General features: G+C 37.4%; 2 protein-coding genes across 2 annotated transcripts; both read left to right on the forward strand.

Moving 5' to 3' along the window:
• CIP8 (COP1-interacting protein 8) lies at nt 1-2,171 on the forward strand. Its single transcript, XM_086641032.1, has 2 exons — nt 1-1,250; nt 2,056-2,171. The coding sequence occupies exon 1, from the start codon at nt 95-97 to the stop codon at nt 1,235-1,237; it is 1,143 nt and encodes a 380-aa protein (XP_086497158.1). The 5' UTR covers nt 1-94; the 3' UTR covers nt 1,238-1,250; nt 2,056-2,171.
• On the forward strand, nt 2,033-27,571 carry LOC147538663 (MLO-like protein 4). Its single transcript, XM_086641033.1, has 8 exons — nt 2,033-2,171; nt 2,301-2,361; nt 2,693-2,784; nt 3,309-3,344; nt 3,665-3,732; nt 4,126-4,186; nt 27,031-27,081; nt 27,489-27,571. The coding sequence occupies exons 1-8, from the start codon at nt 2,163-2,165 to the stop codon at nt 27,498-27,500; spliced, it is 390 nt and encodes a 129-aa protein (XP_086497159.1). The 5' UTR covers nt 2,033-2,162; the 3' UTR covers nt 27,501-27,571.
• The last annotated feature ends 407 nt before the right edge of the window (nt 27,572-27,978 follow it).

Raw genomic sequence — 27,978 nt, forward strand, 5'->3', positions numbered from 1 at the left:
CTCAAGTACTAACCTTTTTATTTAGTTTCATATATATAAAAATCAGAAAGAAAAAATTATCCACTCTCTCTCTCTCTCTCTCTGGTCTCTGGTAATGGCAGAAACCCCACCTCAACCACTAATCTCACCGGCATCTGAACCGGAAATGGAACCGGAACCATCAGAATACTGGTGTTATCACTGTGATAAGAGAGTTTCAATAGAAACTGTATCAGAAGATCTTTCAGATATCATCTGTTACGAGTGTAAGAATGGATTTGTTGTGTCCATCGCCGCCGCAGTTGTTCCTGCTAATCCACCGAGTCCTCCTAGATCTCTTAATCGAAGTGGAGAATCTTCCTTTAGTGATCAGTTCCTTCAAGTTCTTCGATTAATGGCTGAAGCAGCTCGTGAAGATGACTCTCCTCCACCACCGCCACCACCACCACCACCACTACCGTCTTCAGATCCAGTAACAGATCCATTTGATCCAAATGATTATCTTCGAATCGAACTTGATGGATGGAATAATTATGACGATGAGAATTTCAACAGATCTGATTACGAGATCGGTGATGAAGAAGAAGAAGAAGAAGGAGGAGGAGATGAACATGAACATCAACATGAGGATGATGATGAAGATGAAGACGATGAAGAAGGAGATCGACGGAGACGCCGTGAAATTCTCCGACTTAGAATCAGAGACATCGCATCTCGTGCTGGTGGTAGCCGAAACAGAATTCTTGATTGGTCAGAAATCATGATAGGATCAGAAGAGAGTGCGATTCAATTCCGAGTACAGATGATGGAATCAAATGGATATATAGGTAATCCAGAAGATTATGTTGATGCAGCTGGATACGAAGCTTTATTACAGAATTTAGCAGAAAGTGAAGGAAGTTCCATTAGAGGAGCTCCACCTGCTTCAAAATCAGCAGTTAATGAGTTACCGACGGTAACAATCTCACCGGAAGAAGTAGATTTAGTATGTGCTATCTGTAAAGAATCATTAATTGTCGGTGAAAAAGCAAAGAAATTGCCTTGTGGACATGATTATCATGGAGATTGTATTATCCCTTGGTTAGATTCAAGGAATTCTTGCCCTATTTGTAGGTTTGAGTTACCAACTGATGATCCAGATTATGAGGAAGAGAAGAAGAAGAAGCAAAACAAGAGATCAATTCTGAATTCCAATTCCTCATCTTCTAGCTCTGGAGGAAACACAACAACAACCACAACTACTTCCAGAACAGATTAAATTGAACTATTAAGTAATCAATATCTCATCTTCTATGATCTTTATCTTAAGGATTTCCCTTTAATTTAACTAAAAATGAAAACCCCAATCTTGAATTTGTTTATGTGAGTTGGATTTTAAATTTGGATGAGAAAGAACAAAACAAGTATGTGATTTGTGGGTCTCATATGTTCTTGTTGAATGTAAATATTTTTCTTCTCAATTTCTTATTTTCAATGTTGTTGATTAATAATATCAGAAACATAAAAACTGGGTTTGCTAATAACTAACTCATGAGCTCTGTCCTGAGGTAATAACTAACTCATCATTCCTAATCTTCTTTATCTGGGTTCTAATCTCTCTCTCTCTCTATATATATAGATGTAAATTAGGTGTGTGTGTGTATGTGTGTGTGTGTATGTTGTGTGTTTGAAAGTGGCATTGGTCATTCAATAATTTGAGGAAGTGTTCAATGTGGGTGATAAATGTTTAGGTTAGGTCTGTAATTCCCTGCCAACTGGGATAGCCGAGTTTCTAACAATCGGGTCCCTACCTTCACCACCAGACGGGGGTAGCATGGTTCATGACAATTCCTCTTACTATTGTAGTACAGTTGCCTTTTATAAAGTTGTTCATCCCTAGTTATACTTTTTGTCATGGTTCAATGTTGTTTGAACAAAACATTAACCTTGGTTGAGTTGGATTTGGAGTTTTATTTCAATTGAGGCGGACGCCTGTTTATTTGTCGAAGAGAAAATCTTGATTTGATGCAAAACTATCGACAACATTCGAGGAAATTAACATGTAATCATGTTTCATCAGAAACTGTAATTATGCAGCGCCACGAACCCTTCGCTTCATATGAAAGTCTTGAGCAACTTCACCGTTGTTGTTTGTTCTTGGTGTAATCCATGTTACTTACAACTTTGTCCTTACCGTTTTGGCCATGATCAAGGTGAGTTTGGAATCTTTTGATTTTCCAAAGCTTAGCATATAAGGTTTTTTTCTCCTGATGTGGTTCTCTGCTTTAGGTTGTTCTTTTTTATTGACATAAGAGTACAGTAAGATTTTCTATTTGTTGCAGATACATAGTTGGAAAACATGGGAAAGTCAAGCATTGTCGATGGCTAATGAGGGATTGAAAGGTGAAAATCTTCCTTGTATTGTATACATTTGCTTGATAGTTGAGACCGAAGTTAAAATCTACAAAAATGTCTCTCTGCCCGAAAAAGTGGGCTGGACTCTGAGGTGGACGGTCTGATTTCACCCGGTGGCTTAGAGAAAAAGATACTTCGGTGAAACCGTGAAATCAACCTCGCCCATCTCAGATTTCGGCCCGACTCCAGCCAAATTTTTCGGGCAGCGTATCAAGGTTTCTTGTATGAATTTCTTTATTTATTTGGTCGGTTATCTTAACATGCTCACCCTGATGTTACTTTCCTATATAATTTCTATATTCATATTACCGATTTTCAGGCACTGGAAAGAAGAGCTTTAAGCGTCTTTCAACTTTCGTTTTCCACCATACGCCCCATCCGTGGAGCAAAGACCGCGTTCTCGTTTGGCTGGTACCTTTATATGTTCAAATTCCTATCCCATTATCAGGTTTATTATGTCTGTATTTGGTTTGTTACATCACTATTTTTGTTGGTTTTCCATTAGCCGTAGTTATTTAATAATGTGTGAGGATTGTCCCACATAGACAAAGGGAAATCTCTAACCAACAATATAATATCTAAGACCGTTCCACTCAATTTCAAATGGTTGTGAGTCCGATGTCGACAAACTTAGCGTGGTATCAGAGTTAGAGCTGCACGTGATAGGAACAATGTCACACATGCTCTACGCCTGTAACGCTAGCCAACAAAAGGACACATGTTAGGTACTCTTGAAGTGGAAGACTCAAACCCATGCAGTGGAAATCAGTTTAACCTAAGAGACGAACTTTTTTGGTTTGGAAAATCCAAACTCTTGTTATGGCTAATACAACTTATCTCATTTCAGGTGAGTGGAAGCAAAATCGTTCTTCGAATAATTTGAAACTTCATCTTAACAAAGTTCTTATCTTTTCATGGGCTTCTTATTTTTGCAGAATGCATTTGAAATGGCGACATTTATTTGGTCCTTGGTAAGAATTTGCTGATATCAATACAATATTTCATAAAACGGGTACCACCATAGGCAGAGCCACTAGTAAGCTAAGCCTGGCTTGCCTACTAATGGTTCCTGTTGAGAGGCCAAACATGTGTATATTGGTTACCTCGGGTCAGTCTGTCCATTAGAGTAGCCTACATAACCTACCCTCCCTCAATCAAGATTTATGGTTTGGGCCTTGGGTACCACCACACACCAAAAGCAGGGGATCAAAATTGGTCGTTGGGTTGTTTACAAGTAATGTTTGCACAAGAGAATCTGCAACATGCTGACTTACTCTTTTTTTTGGTTCAGTGGGAAATAAGAGGCCCTTCTTGCTTCATGGAGAATCGGCTGTTTCTTGTTATACGCTTGATATCTGGGTAACTTCTCTATAATGTCCCAATGCTCGTTTCTACAAGTTTTTTGATGAACCGGTAAGAACCTAGAAATTTTCCAAGTTTCTTGTAATATCCAACATTGCTTGGGGGATTATTCAAAGTCTGGGGTATAGGTGGGAGCTCAAGCTTAGTAAGTGTTGAGGTCATATGGATGGGCTTGTGGTGCCTTAGTTTGAAACAAAACATTTTACCCAGTGGGTTTGGGCCTATGTTGTAAAAGTGGGGACAATGTTGATACTGTTAGTGCTGGGGTTTCATTTTTTCTGTTCTCGAGCTTGATTTTTGAGTTATGTAATTGATACACATATAGAAGAAGCTGAAAGAACGTCGGTAAGACTATAAATTTGATATTCTTATTGATTGTTGGTTTTGTAGGATTACATTCCAATTCTGGTGTAGTTTCATCACGTTCTCACTATACGTTATGGTTACTCAGGTTTGAACTTTAACCTTTTTTAACTTGATTTCTATGTACTAAATGCATACATTGTCTCCTTTTTTAACCTAGAAGATGTGATATATATGTTTCTCAGCTATTGCTAACTCTAGTGATGTAGATTGTTGCGGAAGCGTAAAAGTAATGGAATCCACCATTGTTAATAAACTAAACTAACGAAATAAAACTGATAAAATAACGATAAACAATAAACTTGATTAATAACTTGATTAATAATAAACTTGGTTGATAATATTCTCTGATCTGTATAACAAGGACATACCTGACTTCCTTTTATAGGAACTTGGAAACTTCTAGATAGACTCAAATTAGGATTCCTAAATATCAAAGATACTCAAATATAGAAACTTCTAAACCTAGATTTAGTAGGAAATACTAAAACATGGAAACTCCTAAACTCTAACCCTAATGGACTTGCCATGAGGCCCTCTAACTAGTTCGGCCGTGAGGCCCATCTTGATGGTCTCCATCATCTAGTACATAAATATGAAGAGATTCATATATTTGTAAAAGCCATCTTCTCTCAATCCCCTAGTATCAACCCAAAATCCAGTGCAAGAGTCTCAATCTTCGAGCGCTAGTAACTAATCCTCAAACACACCCTAAATTAGAGGTTAGAACGGAAGGACAAGGAGGCGAAGGCAGGTACTGGAAAGAATGAAAATTTTACCTTTAGGAAACATCAGAAATAATTATACATAACAATAGCACCACGAGTCCATGAGAGTCTTCCCAAGTCCAGTTGGCAACGCCACTAATGTATTTGTAAATAGAGTCGTGTTCTTGAGAAAGCTGGTAATCTCGAACTGGTAGACAACATATACAGGAAGAATGAGAACAAAAAAAAAAAAGATTTTATTTTTAATTAATTCAAAATAGAAACTTCAACGTGAAGTAAATCCCATACAAATTATAAACCTAATACTACAAATCCAAAACTAAACCAATTAAACCATTCTTCAAGTAGCATTCCTCAAGTAGCATTCCTACTAGCTCAATTAAACCAGTCATTCTCACAGAAAGTGAAAATTGTGAAATATCTCCAGATGGTCGAGAGGTTTCACATAGTTCTGGTCTTACGTGTGACAGTTCTGAATCCTCTGATGAAGATGATAAAAGTAGAAAAGATGAATATTCTTTTTTTCCACTTTAGCAATGTTTCGATTTTCATTTTGCTAAAGGATGTAATTCTCACTTGTACTTCCTGCTAATCATTTCATTACTTCCCACGTAGTACTGGAAAAATCTTCTCACATTCAAGCTCACTTATTGTACCTGGATAATCTGGTAATCGTACTCCAAATTTTGGCAATCGTTTTTTTAAAATTTTGATCTGGTGGGTGGAAATAAATTTGATTAGCAGGAATGGCGTTAAAAAGTAATGGTCTCGCTGCTCTTGCACCCGGTAGAAGGGCTTGTCTCTTCTTTATATTAACTCATTCATCCATAAACTTACTTTGACTGTCTTATAGTCCTCCATTCTCTCTTTTAAAGTTATTATTATTATTATTATTATTATTATTATTATTATAATTATTATTATTATTATTATAATTATTATTATTATGAAAGTTCTCTCTTTATATTGTTGATTTCTTTGGAGAGAATATGGAAGAGAAGAGATGAACTTAGCTTTTCTCTCTTCTGCTTTCTCATTCATCACTTAAAATGGTGAGTATCTTTTTTCTTCATATAGGTGGAGTCCCTAAGTTGGTTAATCTTGAATTTTATTATTTCTTGATAGCAAGGAGTAGAGCATTAATCTCATAAAAAAAGGCGTAGATCATTAAATATTCAATCCCAACATATCATGTAAGTTTTCCCTATCATACATTGCTTATGCCTAGTTAGAGAAGTACGCATGTGATCTCTATGATCGAGACTCTCCATCTTTATATATATATATATATATGTATATATATATACATGTATGTACATATGACTGAGACTCGGTCTTTATATATATGTATGTACATATGGTTTTGTTAGTGTTGCTAAATGTGTTGCAAAATAAAAGCAAATGAATAAGTTAAGATGTTGGTGAGAACTGAAAATGAAAGGGAGTGTGCCACAATTTAATGGTTCTGATTATAAGTGGCATACACCGTCCCTTTTTTTGACTTTAAAGAACTCGCATGTAAGGAGTATTTGGAGGCTATTATTATTGAGGTAGGAAATCAAAGTAGTAATTAAGGGTGATAATTTGGTCATATTGTTTTTACCCAAATTCCATGAGCAATGACTTCTTATAGAAAAATGTTCGGCACTTATGGAATATCAACAACAACATTCTTTTGCCGAATGAAGAAAGAAAAAGACCCATCATATATACATTTTTTGTCATAGTTCGCTCAGTTCTGAGTTTTACAGTAGTCAGGCAGAATAATAATGTTCGAACATATTAAAATGTCCTTTCGATTTTCTCCATTCAGGGGCCGCCTGAACTCAAAGCAACCAAAGCCGATGGTTTGACCCCGACATACCTAAGGCCCCTTATTTGGAGTTTAATGGGCTAGTCTTATTCAAACATATACAATCGTAATTAGATTATTGAGAAAATTAAAACTATAGTTTAGTTGTTATAATCTTGGTTTGAGTTGTGATGGTGTAAGGTACAAACCACCTGTCAAGCAAACATGGGCCGGCCTTATCCCCATTTTTGTAGTTTAAAATTATGATAAAGCAAGACGAATAACAAAAAAGATGAAGTTTTGTTTTTATTTTAATATAAAGATTAACTCGATCGAAAAGCTTCCTACAAATCTACCATAATTACGGGATGGGAAGTGATGAGACATGAAAATGTCCCATCTGGATCTCTTAACTCGGGTCAGTTAGTCCGATTCGAGCGGTTACTCTGACAATTTGTCTTATTTTCTTTCTCAGGTCTCATTTACGGAGTTAGATGCAAAAAAACACCATGATAAAGACATACTTGAGGGGCATTTTGGTCATTTTAATGACAAGGGTATTCTGGTCAATATTAGTGCTCATGTGAAAGCAGAGTCCAATACGAACCCAACGGCGAAGACGGAAGTCGAATCGGAGTCCGAATGGGTGAACTATAACAGGTCAAAGTCCGGGTCCAACACTGTTGACTAGTGGGATGACTTCGGGAGCTATTCTGGCCAGCGGGTATATTTTTATGATGTGGCGCAAATTGAGGCGTTGATCATCCGAGCTCCGTGTACCAGCTTTGCAGCGAAATGGACCCCTTCTCGATACTTCAATACAGCCGAAGCAGTTTAACTAGTGTACTCCCACTTCCCCACATACGTCCAGATCCGCACTTTGCAAATCCGACGGCCACTGAAGCTCCCACCATGAAACCGTGAGACACCACCAGCAAAATTCAATCTTTTCTCTCTCCCTCTCGTCTCTATCTGCTCGAATGCTAAAGAGAGAAAGAATATAAACCGAGATGAGAAAGGAAGGAATATGTTGGATCCTTTCATCTTCACGGTTGGAAGAATATAGAGAGAGAGTGTGTTTTAGAAACAGGGAGAGAAGAAAGGAAAGAAAAGAGAAGAAAGGAAAGAGAAGAGAAAGGAAAGAGATAACCGAGTGGTTCATCTCGGCTATAAGAAAGAAAGAGAAAGAACTGATTTGTTTATCTCATCTCGGCTGGGATTATCAGCCACCTCTAAAGCTCAACTACAAACAGTAAATTAGAGAGAGAGAGAGAGATCATCAGCTCGGTTCTGGAAGAAGAAAGTTAGAGAGAGAGAGAGTTGATAGAAGAGAAACCCGAGAGCTAAGAGCTAGAGAGAGAGAGGGAGAGATTGAATTTTCTGTTTCTGTTCTTATTCTTCTTCTTCTTCTGTTTCTTCTCTTTGTGAGAGAGAGAAGATTAGATAGAAAGAGTTAAGAGAGAGAGAGAGATACTGTAGAGAGAGAGAGATCGAATTAATATAAACTCCATTGAAATTTCTTTATCTTCTTCTTTCTTTACTATTTCGGTTAGAGAGAGAAAGAGGTGTTACTGGTTTGTTTTAGAGAGAGAAAGAGAAAGTTTAGAAGGAGAAAGAAGGATAAAACAGAGAAGGAAAGAGAAAAACCAGGGAAGGAAAATTATTTTCTCACCTGGAAATCGTTTCCGGGAAGATGAGAAAATAATTTTCCCTAAGGGTCTGTTTGGCAGAATTTTGGGAAAACAGAAGGAAAATCTTTCCCTAAGGCCCTGTTTGGTTCTGAAATAGCGAAAAAGTTAAGATTTCTTCTCCCTCTTTTATTATTCATATTTATTTAAATCTCGATCATGATTAACTAAGACTCTCCATCTAGGGTTTTACGATGAAACCCATTTTTGATCTTTTAGAGATATAATTTTTATTGATTAACTCTTGATTAATGCTTCATAGTTTAATTCGTTTTAGTTTGATAAATAGATTTTCTTTTCACTATTTATACTTTTCGATTTGATGCATCGTGCTTATGTTAAATCATTTGACGGTTCATACTTATTAATTGATAAATAGTAGTTTAGAGATTTATTTATTTAAAATAAAATGATTACATTGTTATGTTTTATTCGGTTTTAACGAAAACATCTCCCGGAATTAGGATAGTTCATTATCCGAAATTCTGAGTTATAAAAAAGAGAATTAATTAGATAATTATTTGCTCTAAAGGTAATTTTATGTGGTGAATTCCTAAAACCTAGACTCCTCACCATTTGAGTTCCTTGTATCATAATTTGTTTTATTATTTTGTCCGTTATTTTATCACCAAAACCAAAACCATTTTCAAAACCGTTTTACTTCCAAGTCTTAGAATAGGTTTCACTTAGTCTCTGAGGAACGAACCGGACTTACCGGAATTATCACTTGACGCCCGTATACTTGCGGGTGGTGACCTATTTAGGGTAACCTTTTAGGCCCATCAAGTTTTTGGCGCCGCTGCCGGGGAATAAGTTCAAAATTTTTTCTAAACTTGGAAAGTTTTTATTTTTGGTAAGTTTTTATTTTTGGCCACTTTGACTTGCTTCTCTATTTTTGGTGTGCAGGGCATTAAGGAGCGAAAGAGAAGGCGCAAACAAGGAGGAGGAGTCGAAAAGAAGAAATTTACAGTTTTATTTTATTTTATTTTTGGTGAGAGAGAGACTTTAGACTTTCTAGACTTTATTTTTGGATTTAAGTTTTGACCCTAATTTAAAGGGCATAAATTGTAACCGAAAAACCAAAACGAAGCCTCGGGTTCGAACACTCGCGGGGAGAGTGGCCCGAGTCGTCTGCAAAGGTCGTCGCCCGTCTCGAACGGGAGGTAACTTTCTCTAATCACCCACGAATCCCCTGTTAGTGGGTACTTTTTATAAGATCTTAGTAGTGCTTCCTCGGTTTTCGTGTTTAAAAAAAAAAAAAAAAAAAAAAAAAAAAATTTTGGACCAAAAGAAAGGAGTCAAGTTTAGTTACATAAGTGTCAATTCTCATCTTGTGATCGTGCCTGACCATCATGGCGCATTTTTCTAATGGTTGGACATACCCTGTTGGTGATGATGACCTTGATATAACCTTAAGAGAATACCAACAGTTGCTTAACCAACGTGGTACGACTCTAAGAGATTGTCAACGACTTAACGAGGGGAATAGGCTAGTTGAGCCTAACCGAACTGGTATGACCCTAGGAGAGTACCAACAGATGTGTAGAGACGAGCCTAACCGACCGGGTATGACATTTCAGGATTATAAACGAATGTCTAGAAACAGTCCGATTAGTGAGTGGAGTAGACCATATGAGCCTGATCGATCTCATATGACATTAGGAGATTATCAGCAAATGTGTGGAGATGGTCCGATTAGCGATGGATATGGTCCGACGCCAAATATATATGAGAGACCTTATAGTCCACACTATTCTGAGACCAATGACTTTAGAGACAGGTATGATCCTAATATGTACGGTGAGAGTTTTTATCAAGAGTCTTCATTTAATTACACTAGTGAGCCTTATTATGAGGAGACTCTTGAAGATAGATCTCGATCAGAGTCCGAGAGTCGTCTTATTGAGATTATGTCACAATTTACGACTCAAATGCAGCAGGATACTGAGTCCTTGGCTCAACAGATGAAAATGTTTAAGTCACAGTTATTCGCCGACGAGGAAGGGGGTTCACCACCCCAAACTCAGGAAGGTACTAGGTACGATGACGAGGTTAATACGTCTAACCCTAGTACTAAGTTAAATGTCGATGAATTTACTGATAATATCCTAGAGCCTGAAAGGTCTGATGACCTTGTTGTCTTGCTTCCTCCACCTATGTCATCTCACCATGATAGGACTGTATTAGACGTTGATATCCAGAATGACGGCGCTATGAGCAAGTTTGGGAATGACACTATTCTGAACTTTCCGACATTTGAGATTTGTAAGGAGTCAGCCTTAGATGAAATTCTAGGAAGGCATGATATTATGAATGACTGCGAGACTCCAGATGTATTTGAGGACATTGATGACAGTAGAGACATGTTAGATAGTTTGTCAGACTGTTTACCTAAGGAAACCATGGACCTTGACTTGGTCCCCGAGCCTGTTGCCTTACCCTTAGAGTCTAGTTTGACCTTTCACATGGTCTCAGACTCGGTTGTTGATCCCTTTTGGGACACTTCAGATGTCTCCTCTAGAACGTCTATGGAAATAGTGGATATTCTATCCACTAAGCTTGCAGATGACTTTCTGCCTTCGACGGATATATTGGCCCTTCATTGTTATGTCGATCCTTTTGATGACTTTCTAGTCATTGGTCCAAGTATTTATAGTTACTTAGTGGACTGTGCATCCACTAAGTTTGGGGATTGCCCCTCATCTTTAATAGTCTCACATGCACTCTCTGCAATTCACAAAGATGTGAGACTATCGTTCACTGAAAACTTTGTGTTTTGGGTGGACCCACAGATGTATCGAATATTGGTTTACAGTTAATCACATATCTGTAATCCAGTAGGTTAATTCTTTTTATTTTTTCGAATCATCTGTTTCGTCTGGCTGAAGACGTTAAACTTAGCGCTTTCTGGGAGGCAACCCACGCTTAGGACTTCCGAATCAGGTAATATCTCTCCCTTCACCCTGTTATTTTTTGCATAGTCTTCAGAACATTGAGGACAATGTTCGGTTTAAGTTTGGGGATAGGGGATTGAATTTTTTGCTAAGTCCTTATTTCAAAAATTCAAAAGGGTTTAAAATTTTTCAAAATTTTAATTTTTGGATTGAAAATGTGAGTCTAGTTGTTTTTGCTTGTTAATAGTTATAGAGTCAAGTTGGTTGTACTACACTTTTGCTAAAGGTTTTTCCACGAATTTCGAGTCTTGAAGTTGTCTGTGCACTAGCCATGTGAGTGTTAGATAGGTGAAGAGTGGACATTTCTAAGAGAACTTAATCGATCATTAGTGGAGACTTAACCTATGTGAGATTCTGAGCCTTTCTTTTTGTTTTGAGTGATCTCTTCTGAGCTAACTCTGAGTAGAATGAAGAGGTACTCAACCTCGCAATATTCATTAGAGCTCAGTTGATCTCTTGAGTTCAAATTTTACAACCACTAGGGATGTCATCAGGAAGTAAACCTTTCTCTTGTAGTCTGAGAAACTTGAAAACAGTGTCAACTAGAGGAAGATAGAAATTCATTTGTTAGAACCCTAAGAATAAGGCATGAAGCAAAATGAAGAGAATATTACCAAGGAAGGAATAATGTGAAGCAAGTAATATTTGTATTATGAGTCGTAAAAAAAAAAAAAAAAAAAAAAAAAAAAAAAAAAAAAAAAAAAAAAAAAAAAAAATCAAAGAAAAAGTGTTTGTGTTTATCCAAAAGTAGTTCTTGAAGATTTGAAGACGTCGAGTTCTCAGGAGTTCTAGTTCATCCTTAGTCTATCGACCTCTAGGAAGCATTGTTAGATAGTAGATCAGGTGAGAAGAGTTGGTAAGCTCCCCCATTCCGTATTAGTGGTTGTTTCCTTTCTATGAGATCAGTCGTTTACGAAAAATTTAGTCCATCTTTTGTAATGTGTCGAGTTTTCTTTCATACTCATACTCGCACATTGAGTGAGCCATTTCTGAGTGACTTTAATTTTTGAGTGTATGACCGTGAGGCAGTAGTCGAGGCGAAATGTATTGAGAAGGTAATCGAGGTCTTGTCTGTTTGGAACCGAAATGATACTCGTATTGGCTGGTCATGTGCACTTTAGGTCTTGATTACTAGTGAAGGGATTTTTAGCATTTGTATGGTTTGGTCAACTTTGATTTCATTTCTATTAACTTTCGAAAACTTATCGGATAAACATTTTTAGTCCATACCATATTTAGACCCTTCTGGATTTTTGAAATTTTTGAATTTTGTGGGTAAATTCACTGCAAACCCTCACGAGACAAAACTCGTCCTCTAGGGTAACCTAGAGGTTTAACGGCTTGTTGCACGTGCTAAGTGCAATCGTGATTCCCTACGAAAGTGGTGAACTGGGCTTGGTTTTATTTTTCTGTTTTGCTCGAGGACTAGCAAAATCTAAGTTTGGGGATGTTTGATGAGACATGAAAATGTCCCATCTGGATCTCTTAACTCGGGTCAGTTAGTCCGATTCGAGCGGTTACTCTGACAATTTGTCTTATTTTCTTTCTCAGGTCTCATTTACGGAGTTAGATGCAAAAAAACACCATGATAAAGACATACTTGAGGGGCATTTTGGTCATTTTAATGACAAGGGTATTCTGGTCAATATTAGTGCTCATGTGAAAGCAGAGTCCAATACGAACCCAACGGCGAAGACGGAAGTCGAATCGGAGTCCGAATGGGTGAACTATAACAGGTCAAAGTCCGGGTCCAACACTGTTGACTAGTGGGATGACTTCGGGAGCTATTCTGGCCAGCGGGTATATTTTTATGATGTGGCGCAAATTGAGGCGTTGATCATCCGAGCTCCGTGTACCAGCTTTGCAGCGAAATGGACCCCTTCTCGATACTTCAATACAGCCGAAGCAGTTTAACTAGTGTACTCCCACTTCCCCACATACGTCCAGATCCGCACTTTGCAAATCCGACGGCCACTGAAGCTCCCACCATGAAACCGTGAGACACCACCAGCAAAATTCAATCTTTTCTCTCTCCCTCTCGTCTCTATCTGCTCGAATGCTAAAGAGAGAAAGAATATAAACCGAGATGAGAAAGGAAGGAATATGTTGGATCCTTTCATCTTCACGGTTGGAAGAATATAGAGAGAGAGTGTGTTTTAGAAACAGGGAGAGAAGAAAGGAAAGAAAAGAGAAGAAAGGAAAGAGAAGAGAAAGGAAAGAGATAACCGAGTGGTTCATCTCGGCTATAAGAAAGAAAGAGAAAGAACTGATTTGTTTATCTCATCTCGGCTGGGATTATCAGCCACCTCTAAAGCTCAACTACAAACAGTAAATTAGAGAGAGAGAGAGAGATCATCAGCTCGGTTCTGGAAGAAGAAAGTTAGAGAGAGAGAGAGTTGATAGAAGAGAAACCCGAGAGCTAAGAGCTAGAGAGAGAGAGGGAGAGATTGAATTTTCTGTTTCTGTTCTTATTCTTCTTCTTCTTCTGTTTCTTCTCTTTGTGAGAGAGAGAAGATTAGATAGAAAGAGTTAAGAGAGAGAGAGAGATACTGTAGAGAGAGAGAGATCGAATTAATATAAACTCCATTGAAATTTCTTTATCTTCTTCTTTCTTTACTATTTCGGTTAGAGAGAGAAAGAGGTGTTACTGGTTTGTTTTAGAGAGAGAAAGAGAAAGTTTAGAAGGAGAAAGAAGGATAAAACAGAGAAGGAAAGAGAAAAAACCAGGGAAGGAAAATTATTTTCTCACCTGGAAATCGTTTCCGGGAAGATGAGAAAATAATTTTCCCTAAGGGTCTGTTTGGCAGAATTTTGGGAAAACAGAAGGAAAATCTTTCCCTAAGGCCCTGTTTGGTTCTGAAATAGCGAAAAAGTTAAGATTTCTTCTCCCTCTTTTATTATTCATATTTATTTAAATCTCGATCATGATTAACTAAGACTCTCCATCTAGGGTTTTACGATGAAACCCATTTTTGATCTTTTAGAGATATAATTTTTATTGATTAACTCTTGATTAATGCTTCATAGTTTAATTCGTTTTAGTTTGATAAATAGATTTTCTTTTCACTATTTATACTTTTCGATTTGATGCATCGTGCTTATGTTAAATCATTTGACGGTTCATACTTATTAATTGATAAATAGTAGTTTAGAGATTTATTTATTTAAAATAAAATGATTACATTGTTATGTTTTATTCGGTTTTAACGAAAACATCTCCCGGAATTAGGATAGTTCATTATCCGAAATTCTGAGTTATAAAAAAGAGAATTAATTAGATAATTATTTGCTCTAAAGGTAATTTTATGTGGTGAATTCCTAAAACCTAGACTCCTCACCATTTGAGTTCCTTGTATCATAATTTGTTTTATTATTTTGTCCGTTATTTTATCACCAAAACCAAAACCATTTTCAAAACCGTTTTACTTCCAAGTCTTAGAATAGGTTTCACTTAGTCTCTGAGGAACGAACCGGACTTACCGGAATTATCACTTGACGCCCGTATACTTGCGGGTGGTGACCTATTTAGGGTAACCTTTTAGGCCCATCAGGAAGGTAGAAATATTAATGTAATCCATTTGTAAACATTAATCTACACTTATAATAAAGAGAAAGAATTTAGATGTGGACTTTTATTTATCATCTTTAAACATATAGATTTTTAATTTTCATAAGGTAACAAGGTAAGCACACTATTATGAGAGTCCACGGTTTTCCTATACACTAAAAAGGCCTCTTATAATGTATTAGCGAAGTGGATTTTCGGTTTGATTTTTCTTGGAAAAGAAATAAAGACCGGGTAAATCTTATAGACTCTCTAGCCTATAATTCTTTTCAGGTTTGACATGAGTGTTGTGGACAGTAAAATATCTACGGGTCGGAAAATCCAACAGTCAACGGGTTGATGGCAAAAAGTCTTGTTGGGTCGGGGTTGGATGTTGCGGGGACCGGCTACGTGTCGAAAAGAACATGCACACAAAAAGAGAGAAAAATCGTGAAGCCTCTGGGACACCGGGATGGTGCCGGCGTAAGGGGGCTCCGACGGTCAAGTCAGATACTCGGTCAAATATAAATAAGAAAGTCAAAGTGCGCGATGGAAGGGTAACTGTCGTCGGAGTACTTAGGTGTCGCAGCTCGTAGAGTTGTCGGAACAGATCTCCACGGTAGTGATGTAGTTACTGTAATGAGAAGGGTGATGAAAATTATATTGTGACGATAATCTGCTGGTCGTAAGTGGGTTTTGCTGTAGGTTGTTGGTCGTAAGTGGATCACGTGGCAAGGGGGTGGTCGTATAAGAACGGTGTCGATACGACCAGCTCGCTACTGCTGGATGAGAGATGGATCGGACCCGAGGGTTATATGATTGCGGTAAGGTGGTGATCGCATGAAGATGGTGTTGATACGACCAGCTAATTATTATTGGATGAGGAACTATCAAGCTCTTATCTCTCAACTTCTAAGACAATAAGTCAGAGACTTATGAAAGAATGGGATGCTCTTGAGGATGCTTATCAAAGAATATGTTAGAGGGAAGGTGAAATAGACTGCTAGAGTATTGTTGTCGGATATTCCATGATTGATCTGGGTGTTGCCTTCGCTCTTTATTGTGTCAGAGAGATTCATCTTGATGACGACCAGCTTGTAACGAGAGCATTTACTTCGTAACGGTTGTTCGTGAGAGGAGATAAAGGGATAAGGTATCTGATGTATTGACCATCAGATGAGTGTTTGAATTTCTTGAGGGACGGCTAGGATGTTACCGCGTGTGCGATAAGTTACTGGCCGGTAACGTCCCTCTTTAAGTGGTAGATACGGAATATTTATCACCACTGTGGTTTCGGATTGCGCAATAACCCTCTGGCCGTAAGAGAGCTTAACACTGGCAGGTGGCTATTGTGTGACACGTGTCAGATATGCTTAGTGTCAAGCGGGTATGGATTCGACGGCCAGAGTATCGACTTGGGCCATTATCGGGCCTTGTGATCGGGCCTCACGATTTTATCCTTACGAAGCAGTTGCTCATTTATTTTACAGACACCTCGTTGGGCAAATATTTGGCCATACAAGTGTTACAGCAGGATATATATATATATATGGTCTTGTAGAATGATGGCTTCCGATTATGACGGAGTGATACTTTAACTTGATCAGTAACCTCTATTGGATTGTTATGTAATAGCTTTCTTCGCATATTTGTGCACTTACCTCCTGGGTTTTTAACATAGTGCATCATCCTATTAAATTCTATTGGTTCTTGATGATGCATAAAATGTCCTGGACGTTGACTAACGTCCAGGACAACTAAAATCCCTAATGGTCCCCCACACATTCCCCTAACTGGGAGGTCGACCAGAAGAAACCAGCTCTGCACAAAACGGCCTCGACATGGACAGATCAGCCCTGGGATCTCTAAAGGAATAAGGGGGCCTCCACAGGTTCGGCCCATATCTTACGCTCAGAACTGGGGAGATATCAGCGCTGGGCAACCTAATGACTTAATCCTGGACTTTCCTGAGAGATCTCAGTCGGCCACACATCTTGAAGTGTTTAAGCCCGATTGGACTCCACGTATCTAAAGGAGGAAACTTCTCCTTTAGAGTCTATCACTCCGGCAAGATATATACAAAGTATCCTTGAACTTAGGAACTTTCACTTATCAAAGATCCGGGATAGACTCGAAGAGAAACCCTAGATACGCACAAGAGGTAACTTCTATTATGGTTTAACGGCCACCGCCTCACCACCGCCACTAATCACTGTCGGCCTAACTTCGCCTATAAAAGGCCCCCTACATCGTCCTTCACAGGGGACGGTCTCTTCAGAACAAACACACTCTCTCCCCCAAAAATACAATCTCTTCATACCAAAAGGATCACCCCCAAAAATAGAGTTATCACAGCTCGCCCCCAAAAGGATCGATCAACATTCATTCTCACAAAAAGTGAAAATTGTGAAATATCTCCAGATGATCGAGAGATTTCACATAGTTCTGGTCTTACGTGTGACAGTTCTGAATCCTCTGATGAAGATGATAAAAGTAGAAAAGATGAATATTCTTTACTTCCGCTTTAGCAATGTTTTCGATTTTCATTTTGCTAAACGGTGTAGTTCTCACTTGTACTTCCTGTTAATCATTTCTTTACTTCCCGCATTGTACTGGAAAAATCTTCTCTTTGTAGTACATTCAATCTCTCACTTATTGTACCTGGATAATCTGGAAATCGTAGTTGAAAATTTTGATCTGGAGGGTGGAAATAAAATTTGATTAGCAGGAATGTGGCATTCAAAAATAATGGTCTCCCACACTGTTGGAGGGCTTGTCTATTCTTTATATTCTCTCATTCATTGATAAACTCACTTTGATTGTGTTATACTTCTCCATTCTTTCTTTTTAAGTTGTTATTATCATCATCATCATCATCATCATCATCATCATCATCGTGAAAGTTCTCTTTTTATATTTTTGATCTTTAGTTTATCTCTATTAACTCATCTCGAGTGCATCAAGCGGTATATATAGCTAAATTTTCTTAGGAATACTAAGGGAAGAGAACGATTCGATATTTTTTGTATTTTTAACCAATAGATCTGTTATCCAATATAGACGATTTGTAGTCGAATCTCACTGTCGATTTAAGATTGAAAAGAATATTACTTTAAAATCAATAACTTCTTGATTCGAAAATCAAAATGTCATTGATTTAGAAATTTAAAAAATTAGAGGATTAGAAAGAAAATTTAATCGAGACAAGGTATCCCTCTTTCCTCAGGACAATTGACATCCTGTATAGTAACACATAATTACCAACGTTTATCTCCCACGGTACTTTGATTTAATAATACTTTGAATAAAAAACATTCTAAGGTAAAAGTTTACTAGCCTATGTAAGTGGAGCACAAACTTCTTGTGAAACTCCTTGATAGATATGTTAAATCTTCTTTCTAGCCTCTTTAAAATGAACTAATAATACATTATGTTCTGGAAAAAAGCATAATCAAATTGGGAGTTGATTTTAGTGTTTTTAACGGATCAAATAAACACCATGCGATTAAGGCCACAACTGTTCAAATTGGGACGCATTTGATGACTGTTGGGTGAACAAAGGCGAGTTTTTGTTAGAAGGAAGCGACGGTTGCGATCTACAACTTTGGATCTTCATGAAATAAGCGGAGATAATGCGAGCCCTTCGATCGATCCAAACTGATCGATTCCAACAATCCCCCCACTTAAATGAATATTCGATATTTGCTATAAAGTAAACTTATTAGACCGGTACACTGACGCTGAAAGAAATTAGATACGAAATTTCATTGCATAGGGATAGATAACTTGCGACTTTGAATCTTTTGTAGTGATTAATAATCATCGGGTTTATAAATTAAGTCTTAACAAACTATATCTTGAACTAGATCCCAAGGGTTGTACACCGACGAGTAGCTATCACCCAACTACTTTCTTACTTCTAAAAGGTATTGGTTGTGTTCATTTCGACCTTGAGCAACTTGGTTTTCATGTCTGTTTTAGAGAAGTTGTCCCATTACGACTTTCTAGTAGAGACATAGGTTACCTTAATAATAATAAAGGTATCCCACCACCTACATTAGAAGCAATTTTCTAATATTTGGGATTCATTAAAAGGTTGAGCTTAACCTTGGAACTGTAGGCACATTGAGTCATCCTAGGCTTGTGTAAGAGATAAATTTCTTTCAGTATTATGGTCGCGACGTAGTATGTAAATTGATCCTCTCGTGGGATCTCTAGTCTCATAGGTTGGGTTTCCATCACGACTCTACTAATTTATTTTAGGAAAAATCTCTCGTAGTGATATGAGACGGAAAAAAAGAAGGGAAAAACGTTGTTTGGGTCAAATAATTATCCATAACAACAAAAAAATCAAGTATCTTTTCATATTAACTAGAAATTACCAAAATATTTGGGTAATGACATATAAAGCTAAAAATAATATGGGTTTTAATTCTTCTTCTTCGATGCATCTTCTTCATCATCTTCTTTGATTCTTCTTCTCAAAATACAATGGAAGTTCATGATTGTCATTTTGGAAGTTTGAATTGCGAGATTTGTTGAAGAACGGAAGGAAATATCGAGAGCCCTGGCCGTAGTAATGGTCGTTAGGTATGGAGAATTTTCTCAAGAAAGCAATGGAAGTCGATCTATTGAGACTTTTATGCACGCCATGGTTAATAGAATCTTCAACTTCTTAAGATTAAATTGATTTTGGCTTTGATATGGTGATAGAAACCAGATCGTTTTGAAGTATTTTAGAATCTGAAGAAGTGACTAGATACCTATCTAGCCAGGAAACCTCCATTTAAACATTCCTAACTAAAGGAACTGACCCTCCAAAAGTCAGCCCAATCCGATTAAACAACCATTCTTATGTGTAACCCGTTGTAGGATCTGATCGAAGTTAGCCGCGAATTACTTCGTTATTCGACGATCGTAGTTGGTTTCTAGCTAAACACTACGATCCCTAAATCAATCGGACTTTATGATCTTCTTCATCAATTGTCCTATCCGACAAATTGCTCGCATTGCAATCTTGGTCGAAAGACATGTCCTTCATAGGTTTCCATCTAATTGTCGGTTGGACCATGTAAACGGGTTGCTCTGGAAACCTAAATCAATCAAACCTAGTTGTTGAATGATCTCTAAGATTTTCGGGAGGGAAGAATTAGATGTGTATTTTCCACCACACTTTTCTTGTGGGTCGAGAATGCTGTTGAGGTCACCTATTACCAACCATGGTTGGTCCAAATTCATATTAAGGTTTGTAAGCATTTTCCAGGGGCGAAGTATATTTTTATTGTAAGGGCAGCCGTAGAAGCCTGTTAGATAAGTATTCATATTACTAGTTGTATCTTTTATTTCCGCATGTATAGTGTTAGGGTTAGATTAAATGATTGAGAGGTTTAAGTAGTGCTCTAGTTAAGGAGCAGACCACCAGCTCTATTGGTTGGTTCTACAAAGGGGCTCGCATAGGTTTTACTAATAGAAATGTGTTTAGCAATGTTACAAGATCTGTTTTTAGTCTCTGAAAGATGATATCTGGCTGCATGTAGGTTATGAGGCTAAGAAGATATTTTTTTGAGATATACGTAGAGGTGCCTATAATATTCCACCTAAGACAAGAGAGGCTGGTGGTGGGGTTTGTGTTAGTGGTGGCGGCCATGTGATGACCCAGAAAGAAAAGACAAACCCACGAAAGGAGAAGGGAGCTTCAAAGCTATACAGGCTGGGAAATCCAAGAGGGTTACAACCCAAAACCAACAAAGCGCTAAAGGCACCACCTAATAACCAGGGATAAGAGAGGAGATAGAAGGAGAAGAAGGAAGGGGAGGACGGAAAGAGAAAGGAGAACACAAAAGAGAAACTCACAAGTGCACGTAATGACTATAGAAAAACTAAAAACACATGCAAGAATGAGAACTAAACTTACACTAAAACAAAGCTACATATAGACCATGAAGAGAAATACTTAATATGATAACAAATACATACTTATTTATCTCTTTTTAAGGAAGACAATTACTAACGAGTTATTTCCTATTTGACCCCCTACTTTATAACCAGCTTTTTTTTGGCCTCCATAATTTTCATAAATTTAAATATGACCCACTTTTTTAATGAAAATGTCATAACTACCCTTCCTATATATATTTTATCAAAATAAAATTGATTATAACACATGAGATTCCACCCCACCTCTCTCTCCACCTTACATCTCTCTCCACTTCACCTCCCTCTCTCTCCACCTCACTTCTCTCTTCAACTCACCTCTCTCTCTCTCTCTCCAACCCACCTCTCTCTCTCCAACTCACCTCTCTTTCTTTCTCCAACTCACCTTTCTCTTCTTCGACAAAGGTCGCTGGTCGGAAAATTTTTCGACCGGCGACCTTCAAACATAAAAATAAATAAATAAAAATCTCTCATCTCTCTCTCTCTCTCTCCAAACACTCCGGCGAAGGGGTTTCCTTCGCCGGAGAAGGTCTGTTCAAGAACATCTGATCAGGGAAGAGAAACATGACTCTTTTTTCCCACGACATAGCTTTTTTAAATGATTAGATCCTGAGGCAGGATAATGATTAGTCCCTATGGCTTCTCGCGACCTCCCACTACCAACTTCTCTGAAGAAGGGATCTACATACAGACTATGTCTAGTTTATCATCTAGCTATTCAAATAACATGCATTAACATGGTGGAAAGCATAATGTTAGTCAAAATGCACATAATGGGAAAATGAAGCCAAACAAAGGAACTTACTTTCACAAGAGGAACAAACGAATCAACTAGATCACTCTCCTTCATTTGAGCCCCAATTCGACATAATGACTCTACAACTTTATCCCTAACACAGGTTTCTTCAACAGTGCATAAGGTTTCCAATAGTGGTAAAAGAAAATGAGCATAATCAATAAAAACCCCCAATTCTTCCGCCCTAAAACTTCATCATCATCATCATCATTATTCTCGCTAACAAATGGAATCAATTCCTTTCTAGTTCTTTCCTCACCGAGGGCACGAGCAATTATTGATAGCCTACGAATTGAGTTTAATCGAAGCTGAATGTCTTCAATTTTTAGTTCCTCAATCAAAATTGTAATTGGATACAAGTGATGTAGTAGGTTCATCTTACAAGAGTACTTGGTCATGTTGAATAGAATGAAATATCTCATTTTCTCTCTCTTCTTCAAATTTCCCCTATTTCTCTCTTTTCCTCTATTTCTCTCTTTTCCCCATTTCTTCAGAGGTTCTCATTTTCTCTCTCTGTAATGAAACCAAATAAACCCTAGCTTTCTCTCTTACAACATGAATCTCGATCCCGGCGAGCTTATCGCCGTTAAACAGGTCCATCCCTCTCTCTCTCTCTTGCTCTATTATTTTTTCTGAACTTGTATGAAGATGCTAGTAATGGAATTTCCTACTGAGGGTAAAAGATGATCATTTTAGGTAAAAGATGGTAGTGTGGGATGATAGTATTTACCACATTTTAGGTAAAAGATGATCATTTCAACTTGTATGAAGTGATTTGATTGTGGGAAATCAGTAGATCTGTAAGTTGAACAGACTTTCTCCGGCGAAGGGAAACCCCTTCGCGGATGAGAAATTTATTTTTTATTTTTTATGTTTAAAGGTCGTCCGCCAGGAAATTTTCACATTAATTTTCCGTCCGGCGACCTTCGTCGGAGAAGAGAGAGGTGACACTACAAAAAAAATAAGTTTTTAGCGACGGCATAATAACAACGGTTTTTGCAAAACCATCGGTATTTCTCACTATTACTGACAGGTTTTAATTAAACCGTCGGTGATGGTCTTTTTCGTAATTGTTCACCCATAATCCGTCTGGGAAAAGGATTGTTAACGACGGAATCACACGAGAAAAAAAAAAAATTGGTCTGTCTCTTAGCGACGGTTTAAAAAGCCGTCGTTATTTCTTAATACCGACGGCTCGAGAAACTTAATTCCATCGATAGTGGGAAAACAATTGCCCGCGGAAATTTCACAAAACCCGCGGTTTCTCCAAATTTGCCCTAATCAGTTCCCATTTACGAAATTGCAAAAATATTCCAGGTACTCTTCTTCCTTTGAACTTGAAAAAAGAACTCTGGAAACTTCATCATTCTTAACTTTGCTCCTACCAGTTTGAATCTGAATTGAGGTAGTTTTTTATCAACACATGAAACTAGGGGTACACAAGCTTGACCAAAACCCATATGTAGCACAAACTTGTAAACCTTTCATTTGTAAACTCATAAATTAATGGGTTAATTCCGTTTTGGCCCCCGATTTGTGACCAACTGGCCGTTTTGGCCCCCAATTGTGTCCGGCAGTTCGTTTTGGCCCCAATTTCCTGTTTGGCCCCAACATATTTTTGTAAGCTTCTCCATTCTACCCTTATGGCAATTTTGTAAATTAAATGTATTTTCTTTCTCTTTGTCCACCTCACTAAGCAATTGCCACGTCATATTCGTCCACATAAGGTCGCCGAAAAATGTCGCCGGCAAAATCATTTCCGGCGACCACCATTTTTTTTTTAACTTCTTCTTCTCCAACCATCTCCTTCCTTCTTCTTCTCTCTTTCTCCTTCCTCTTCTCTCTCTCTCCTTCTTCTTCTCTCTCTTCCCCTCTTCTCTCTCTGTTAGGTTTCCGGCGAAGGGAAACCCTTCGCCGGAAATCGTCTGGATCTGGGGAAAACCCCATATCCAGACGCCTCTTCGTCTACAGTATAGAAAATCCGAGCAATCACAACAGCATCAACGATTTGATTTCTCTGTTGATTCATACCTCCAGAAACCACAACCATCAGAAACTTCGTCCGATCCTTTACTATTTCACTGCTTGATTGACGATATTCATCACTGAAATACAAAAGAGGTCGATAACCTAAACCATTAGGTTGTTTCCAGAACTCTTTAGCATCATCATCATCGTTCTCATTCTCATTTACTAACAATTTAGTCGAAGAAGCTAGGAATGAATCTTTAGTAGTAACAGAGGTTGAAGATTGAGTAATCAAACAGGGATAGGGTGAAAATGGAACTAAAACATCAAGACTGAACCACATTTTCAACATTCCGATTAAAGTAAAGAAGTGGAGTAAGAAGATCCAGAATATAGGGCTTTTAGTAGAGGAGAAGAGTTTGTTTGAATTTTTTGATGATTTTTGAGGAGATAGAAGAAGAGCTTGTAGTGAAGAAGATGAAACTGAGCTTATAATTTCAGATGGAACTGAAATGTAACAGAGCTTGTTATTGTTGTTGTTGGTAGCATAATTTTTAGGTCTCGCCAATAAACCCTTTGAAGCTTTTTCTTCTTCTGTACTCTTTGACAACTTTTATAGTGAGAGGGGGGTGGGGGGATCTGGGAAAATCCAGACGAAGAGGCGTCTGGATCTGGGGTTTTCCCCAGATCCAGACGGTTTCCGGCGAAGGGAAACCCTTCGCCGGAAACCTAACAGAGAGAGAAGAGGGGAAGAGAGAGAAGAAGAAGGAGAGAGAGAGAGAGAAGATGAAGGAGAGAGAGAGAGAGAAGAAGAAGGAAGGAGATGGTTGGAGAAGAAGAAGTTAAAAAAAAAATGGTGGTCGCCGGAAATGATGTCGCCGGCGACATTTTCCGGCGACCTTATGTGGACGAATATGACGTGGCAATTGCTTAGTGAGGTGGACAAAGAGAAATAAAATACATTTAATTTACAAAATTGCCATAAGGGTAGAATGGAGAAGCTTACAAAAATATGTTGGGGCCAAACAGGAAATTGGGGCCAAAACGAACTGTCGGACACAATTGGGGGCCAAAACGGCCAGTTGGTCACAAATCGGGGGCCAAAACGGAATTAACCCTAAATTAATAGATAAGTGAAAGGTCCTCTCTCTCTTTAATGGTGTATTTATTTGAAAGTCTTTTGGTGTTCATTATCTATTTAGTTTACTAATAACCAATTTATGTTCCAAATTAAGAAAAATTGATAACAGCTGGGTTTCCAAGAGTATGACGCTCGAGTGCTCGCTTTCTTGGATTATGCATTCGCTAACGGGTTTGTTAAGGAAATAGTTTAATGTAACACCGTAACGAGTTAATTATCATGAATTGAAATTTATACGTTTGTATAATTTGTTTATTTTTTGTTTTTTAGTACTCTTACGTTGATAAACCTTGTTATACAGGTTATACATGGAGTTTTGAAAGGAGAAGGACTATTTGGATGAAGATTTAGGGCCATCAAGTAGTAGACACTATAGTATACAATTTTTACATGTTTCGTATCTTTGAATACAATTTAAAATGTTTCTGTTTCACGTTTGGCATTTTAATATGTGTTTGTTTTAATGTAAATGTGAATATTTGTTTGGTTGAATAAATGTGAATTTTTGCTTCTTTTTGCATGTTCGAAGGAATTATTTTTAAGGGTCAAGCATTCTGCCAGCTCAAAAACAGGGACCGTATTGAAAAATAAAATTCAACATTAGTCACGGAAACAATCCGTCATGCCTATTAGTGTCGGTTTGTAAACCGTCGATGATAAGGAGCAGAGCGCAATTGTACAAAATTTAACGACGGACATTTACTACAAAACCGTCATAAATGTTCATCATATCAATGATGACATCTAGAAACCGTCGTAAAATCCGTCGGTAATAGTATTGCCGACCCTACTTGTAGCGACGGGTTTTCATTCCGTCGCTAATAACCTAATTTTTTGTAGTGAGTTGGAGAGAGAGAGGTGAGTTGAAGAGAGAGGTGAGGTGGATGTGAGGTGGAATTTCATGTTTTATAATTAATTTTATTTTGAAAAAATAAATATATGAAAGGTAGTTATGACAATTACAACAAAAAAGGGGGTCATATTTGAATTTATGAAAAATAGGGGGTCAAAAAAGAAGTTGGTTACAAAGTAGGGGGCCAAATGGGAAATAACTCATTAGTAACTCAGAACTTAAGGAATTTTCATAACCATAACCAGACCCTTTACAATAAGTATATCTTCTGCTTAAAATAAGAAAACCTAACCACATGGAGTTAAATAGCTGCAGAATATTAACATCAAAACTAAAACTAGGGATGATCTCACATAAACAAACCTAAAAAGCCTATCTATAACTCCTAAGATACTTTTTTTTTGTTTTAATAAAAAGAGAACACAGATAAACACTAACTTAGCAACTGACACTAAACAAACTAGTAGAAGATAGGAGACATTAATATACAATCACTTAACACGAAATTAGATTCAAATTAAATAGAAAAGTAGAGGAGATAGAGAGATACATAAAAAATAGTAAACAGATTGATGCGATTCAGGATAATGAATCCATTAAAACCACATAAACAGACTGTCAACAAATAACATGTAGAGATTAAGAGCATATGGAGCTTAACCACAGTAAAGAAGACACCATCTTAACCTGAACATCCTACTACTACCATGGCATAGGCAAATAGAAAACAAGATTAGCACCAAGCAAAGAAAATAGGGCAAAAACCAAGTGCATGAAGCAGTGGATAAATTAAACCGAGAAAAAACCTAGAATACTACAAGCTAGTGTTGAAAGACTTCCCTGGGTTTTTGGTGACCCTCGTTCATGGCGGTGTCTTCTTGTCCGTACATGATGATTGATTTGATTGGTTGGTGAGTCTAAACCTTCATCTTCTAGGGGTTATTTTACTTCTTAATTCGAACAATCTCTTGATCGGCCTACGATTTTTCACCACTTCAAGATAAAATCTAGATTTAGGGTTTAATAGGTTTAGATTGATAGATAGCAGATGAGATTTCGACATGAAAGGATATGGATAATTGAGAAGATTAAAGGGATTATGTGTTTTTGATTCTCTTATTAAGATTGCTACTTACTGAAGTAGATTATATAAAGCTTTAGAATTAGGAGCTAGGGTTTTGGTAAAAAAGGAAAGAGGGAAAAATCGCCAAAGATGACGTCACACTGGACCCTCTCTCTCCTAAAAAAACCCAAATATTGAATAAGTTGGGAGTAAATGTGAATAATTAGCTAATTGAGGGAAGGGTTGTTAGAAAATATCATTTATTAAACAACGGTGTTTGTCCCAGTCATCATTTTCCCTTCTGTTTTATATAATAGATTTTTATTCTTTATCTAGCAAAACTTTTTCCAAATCTTCTTTGCTTTGATGTATAAATTTAGTTTAAGTTCTTCTATATCGGGAGACGTTTTCACTCAAAACCTCATACACATGTGTGGATCAACATCTGATTATGTTTTTTCTTTATTTTAGGTGGTCTGCAAATCTGGAGATCTGGAGCTGTGTGGATCATTTTATTCTAAGGTATTGTTTCATTTGGCCTCTAAATCTGTATTTACTTTTCAACAAAAGAAATATTCAACTAAATTTGCTTTGCCACATTATAATGTGCCAATATGCTCCGGTATTTAGAACGATTAATAGTTAACAAAGTTTAACTCATGTTTGAAGCGTTTATACCCCACCAATCGATATTTGGAGTATAGGTTGCATCTTTGCTGAAGTATTGACAGGGAAACCATTGTTTGCTGGTAAAAATGTTGTCCTCCAGTTGGATTTGATGGTCGACTTACTTGGTACACCTTCATTAGATACTATTTCTCGGATACGACACATTCATCATAAATTCTTTAAAGACATCTTATTGTTTGAGCTATGCCTTTCTTATAGAGGTAATCATGACATCAATATTATGTTTTTATGTGGCTAAGGGTTTAAAATGAGAAGGCAAGGAGATGCCTAACTAACATAAAGAAAGAAGCAGCCTGTTTCATTCGCGCAAAAGTTCCCTAATGCTGATCCTTTGACCATTAAACCGTTGGAACATCTCTTAGCACTTGATCCCGACGATCGGGCAACTGCTGAACTGGTATTTATTTTTCAACCATAAATACAGATTTTGATTTTCTCAATAAAGAATGCTGGTCATATACTTTCATATTGATTAGGATGTTTTTTTATTAATTTTTTAACATGGAACTTGCAATGAATTAAAGTTTGGTTAAAATATAGTGTCCTACCCGAACTTACCTTGGGTCTTAAAATGAAGTGTTTTATTAATTCAGAAGTTGTACACATCTTTTTAATTTACTTCTCGTCGACAAATCATGACCTTCGTGGTCATTTTATCTTATGCAGATTATTTTACCTTTTCAAATTATGGTAGCTGCTGATTTGATTTATATACGTTGTGACCTGGAC

This window comes from Eschscholzia californica, unplaced genomic scaffold (assembly GCF_041429995.1).
Source record: "Eschscholzia californica isolate CP2 unplaced genomic scaffold, dmEscCali1.0.p SCAF_5, whole genome shotgun sequence".
NCBI lineage: Eukaryota > Viridiplantae > Streptophyta > Magnoliopsida > Ranunculales > Papaveraceae > Eschscholzia > Eschscholzia californica.

Bases quoted from the DNA above. Each gene is read 5' to 3' on its own strand.
- LOC147538663 (XM_086641033.1), top strand. The intron at 2,785-3,308 runs GTACCTTTATAT...TTATTTTTGCAG, and splicing joins ACCGCGTTCTCGTTTGGCTG to AATGCATTTGAAATGGCGAC. The intron at 3,345-3,664 runs GTAAGAATTTGC...TTTTTGGTTCAG, and splicing joins CGACATTTATTTGGTCCTTG to TGGGAAATAAGAGGCCCTTC.
- CIP8 (XM_086641032.1), top strand. From the start codon at position 95: ATGGCAGAAACCCCACCTCAACCACTAATCTCACCGGCATCTGAACCG.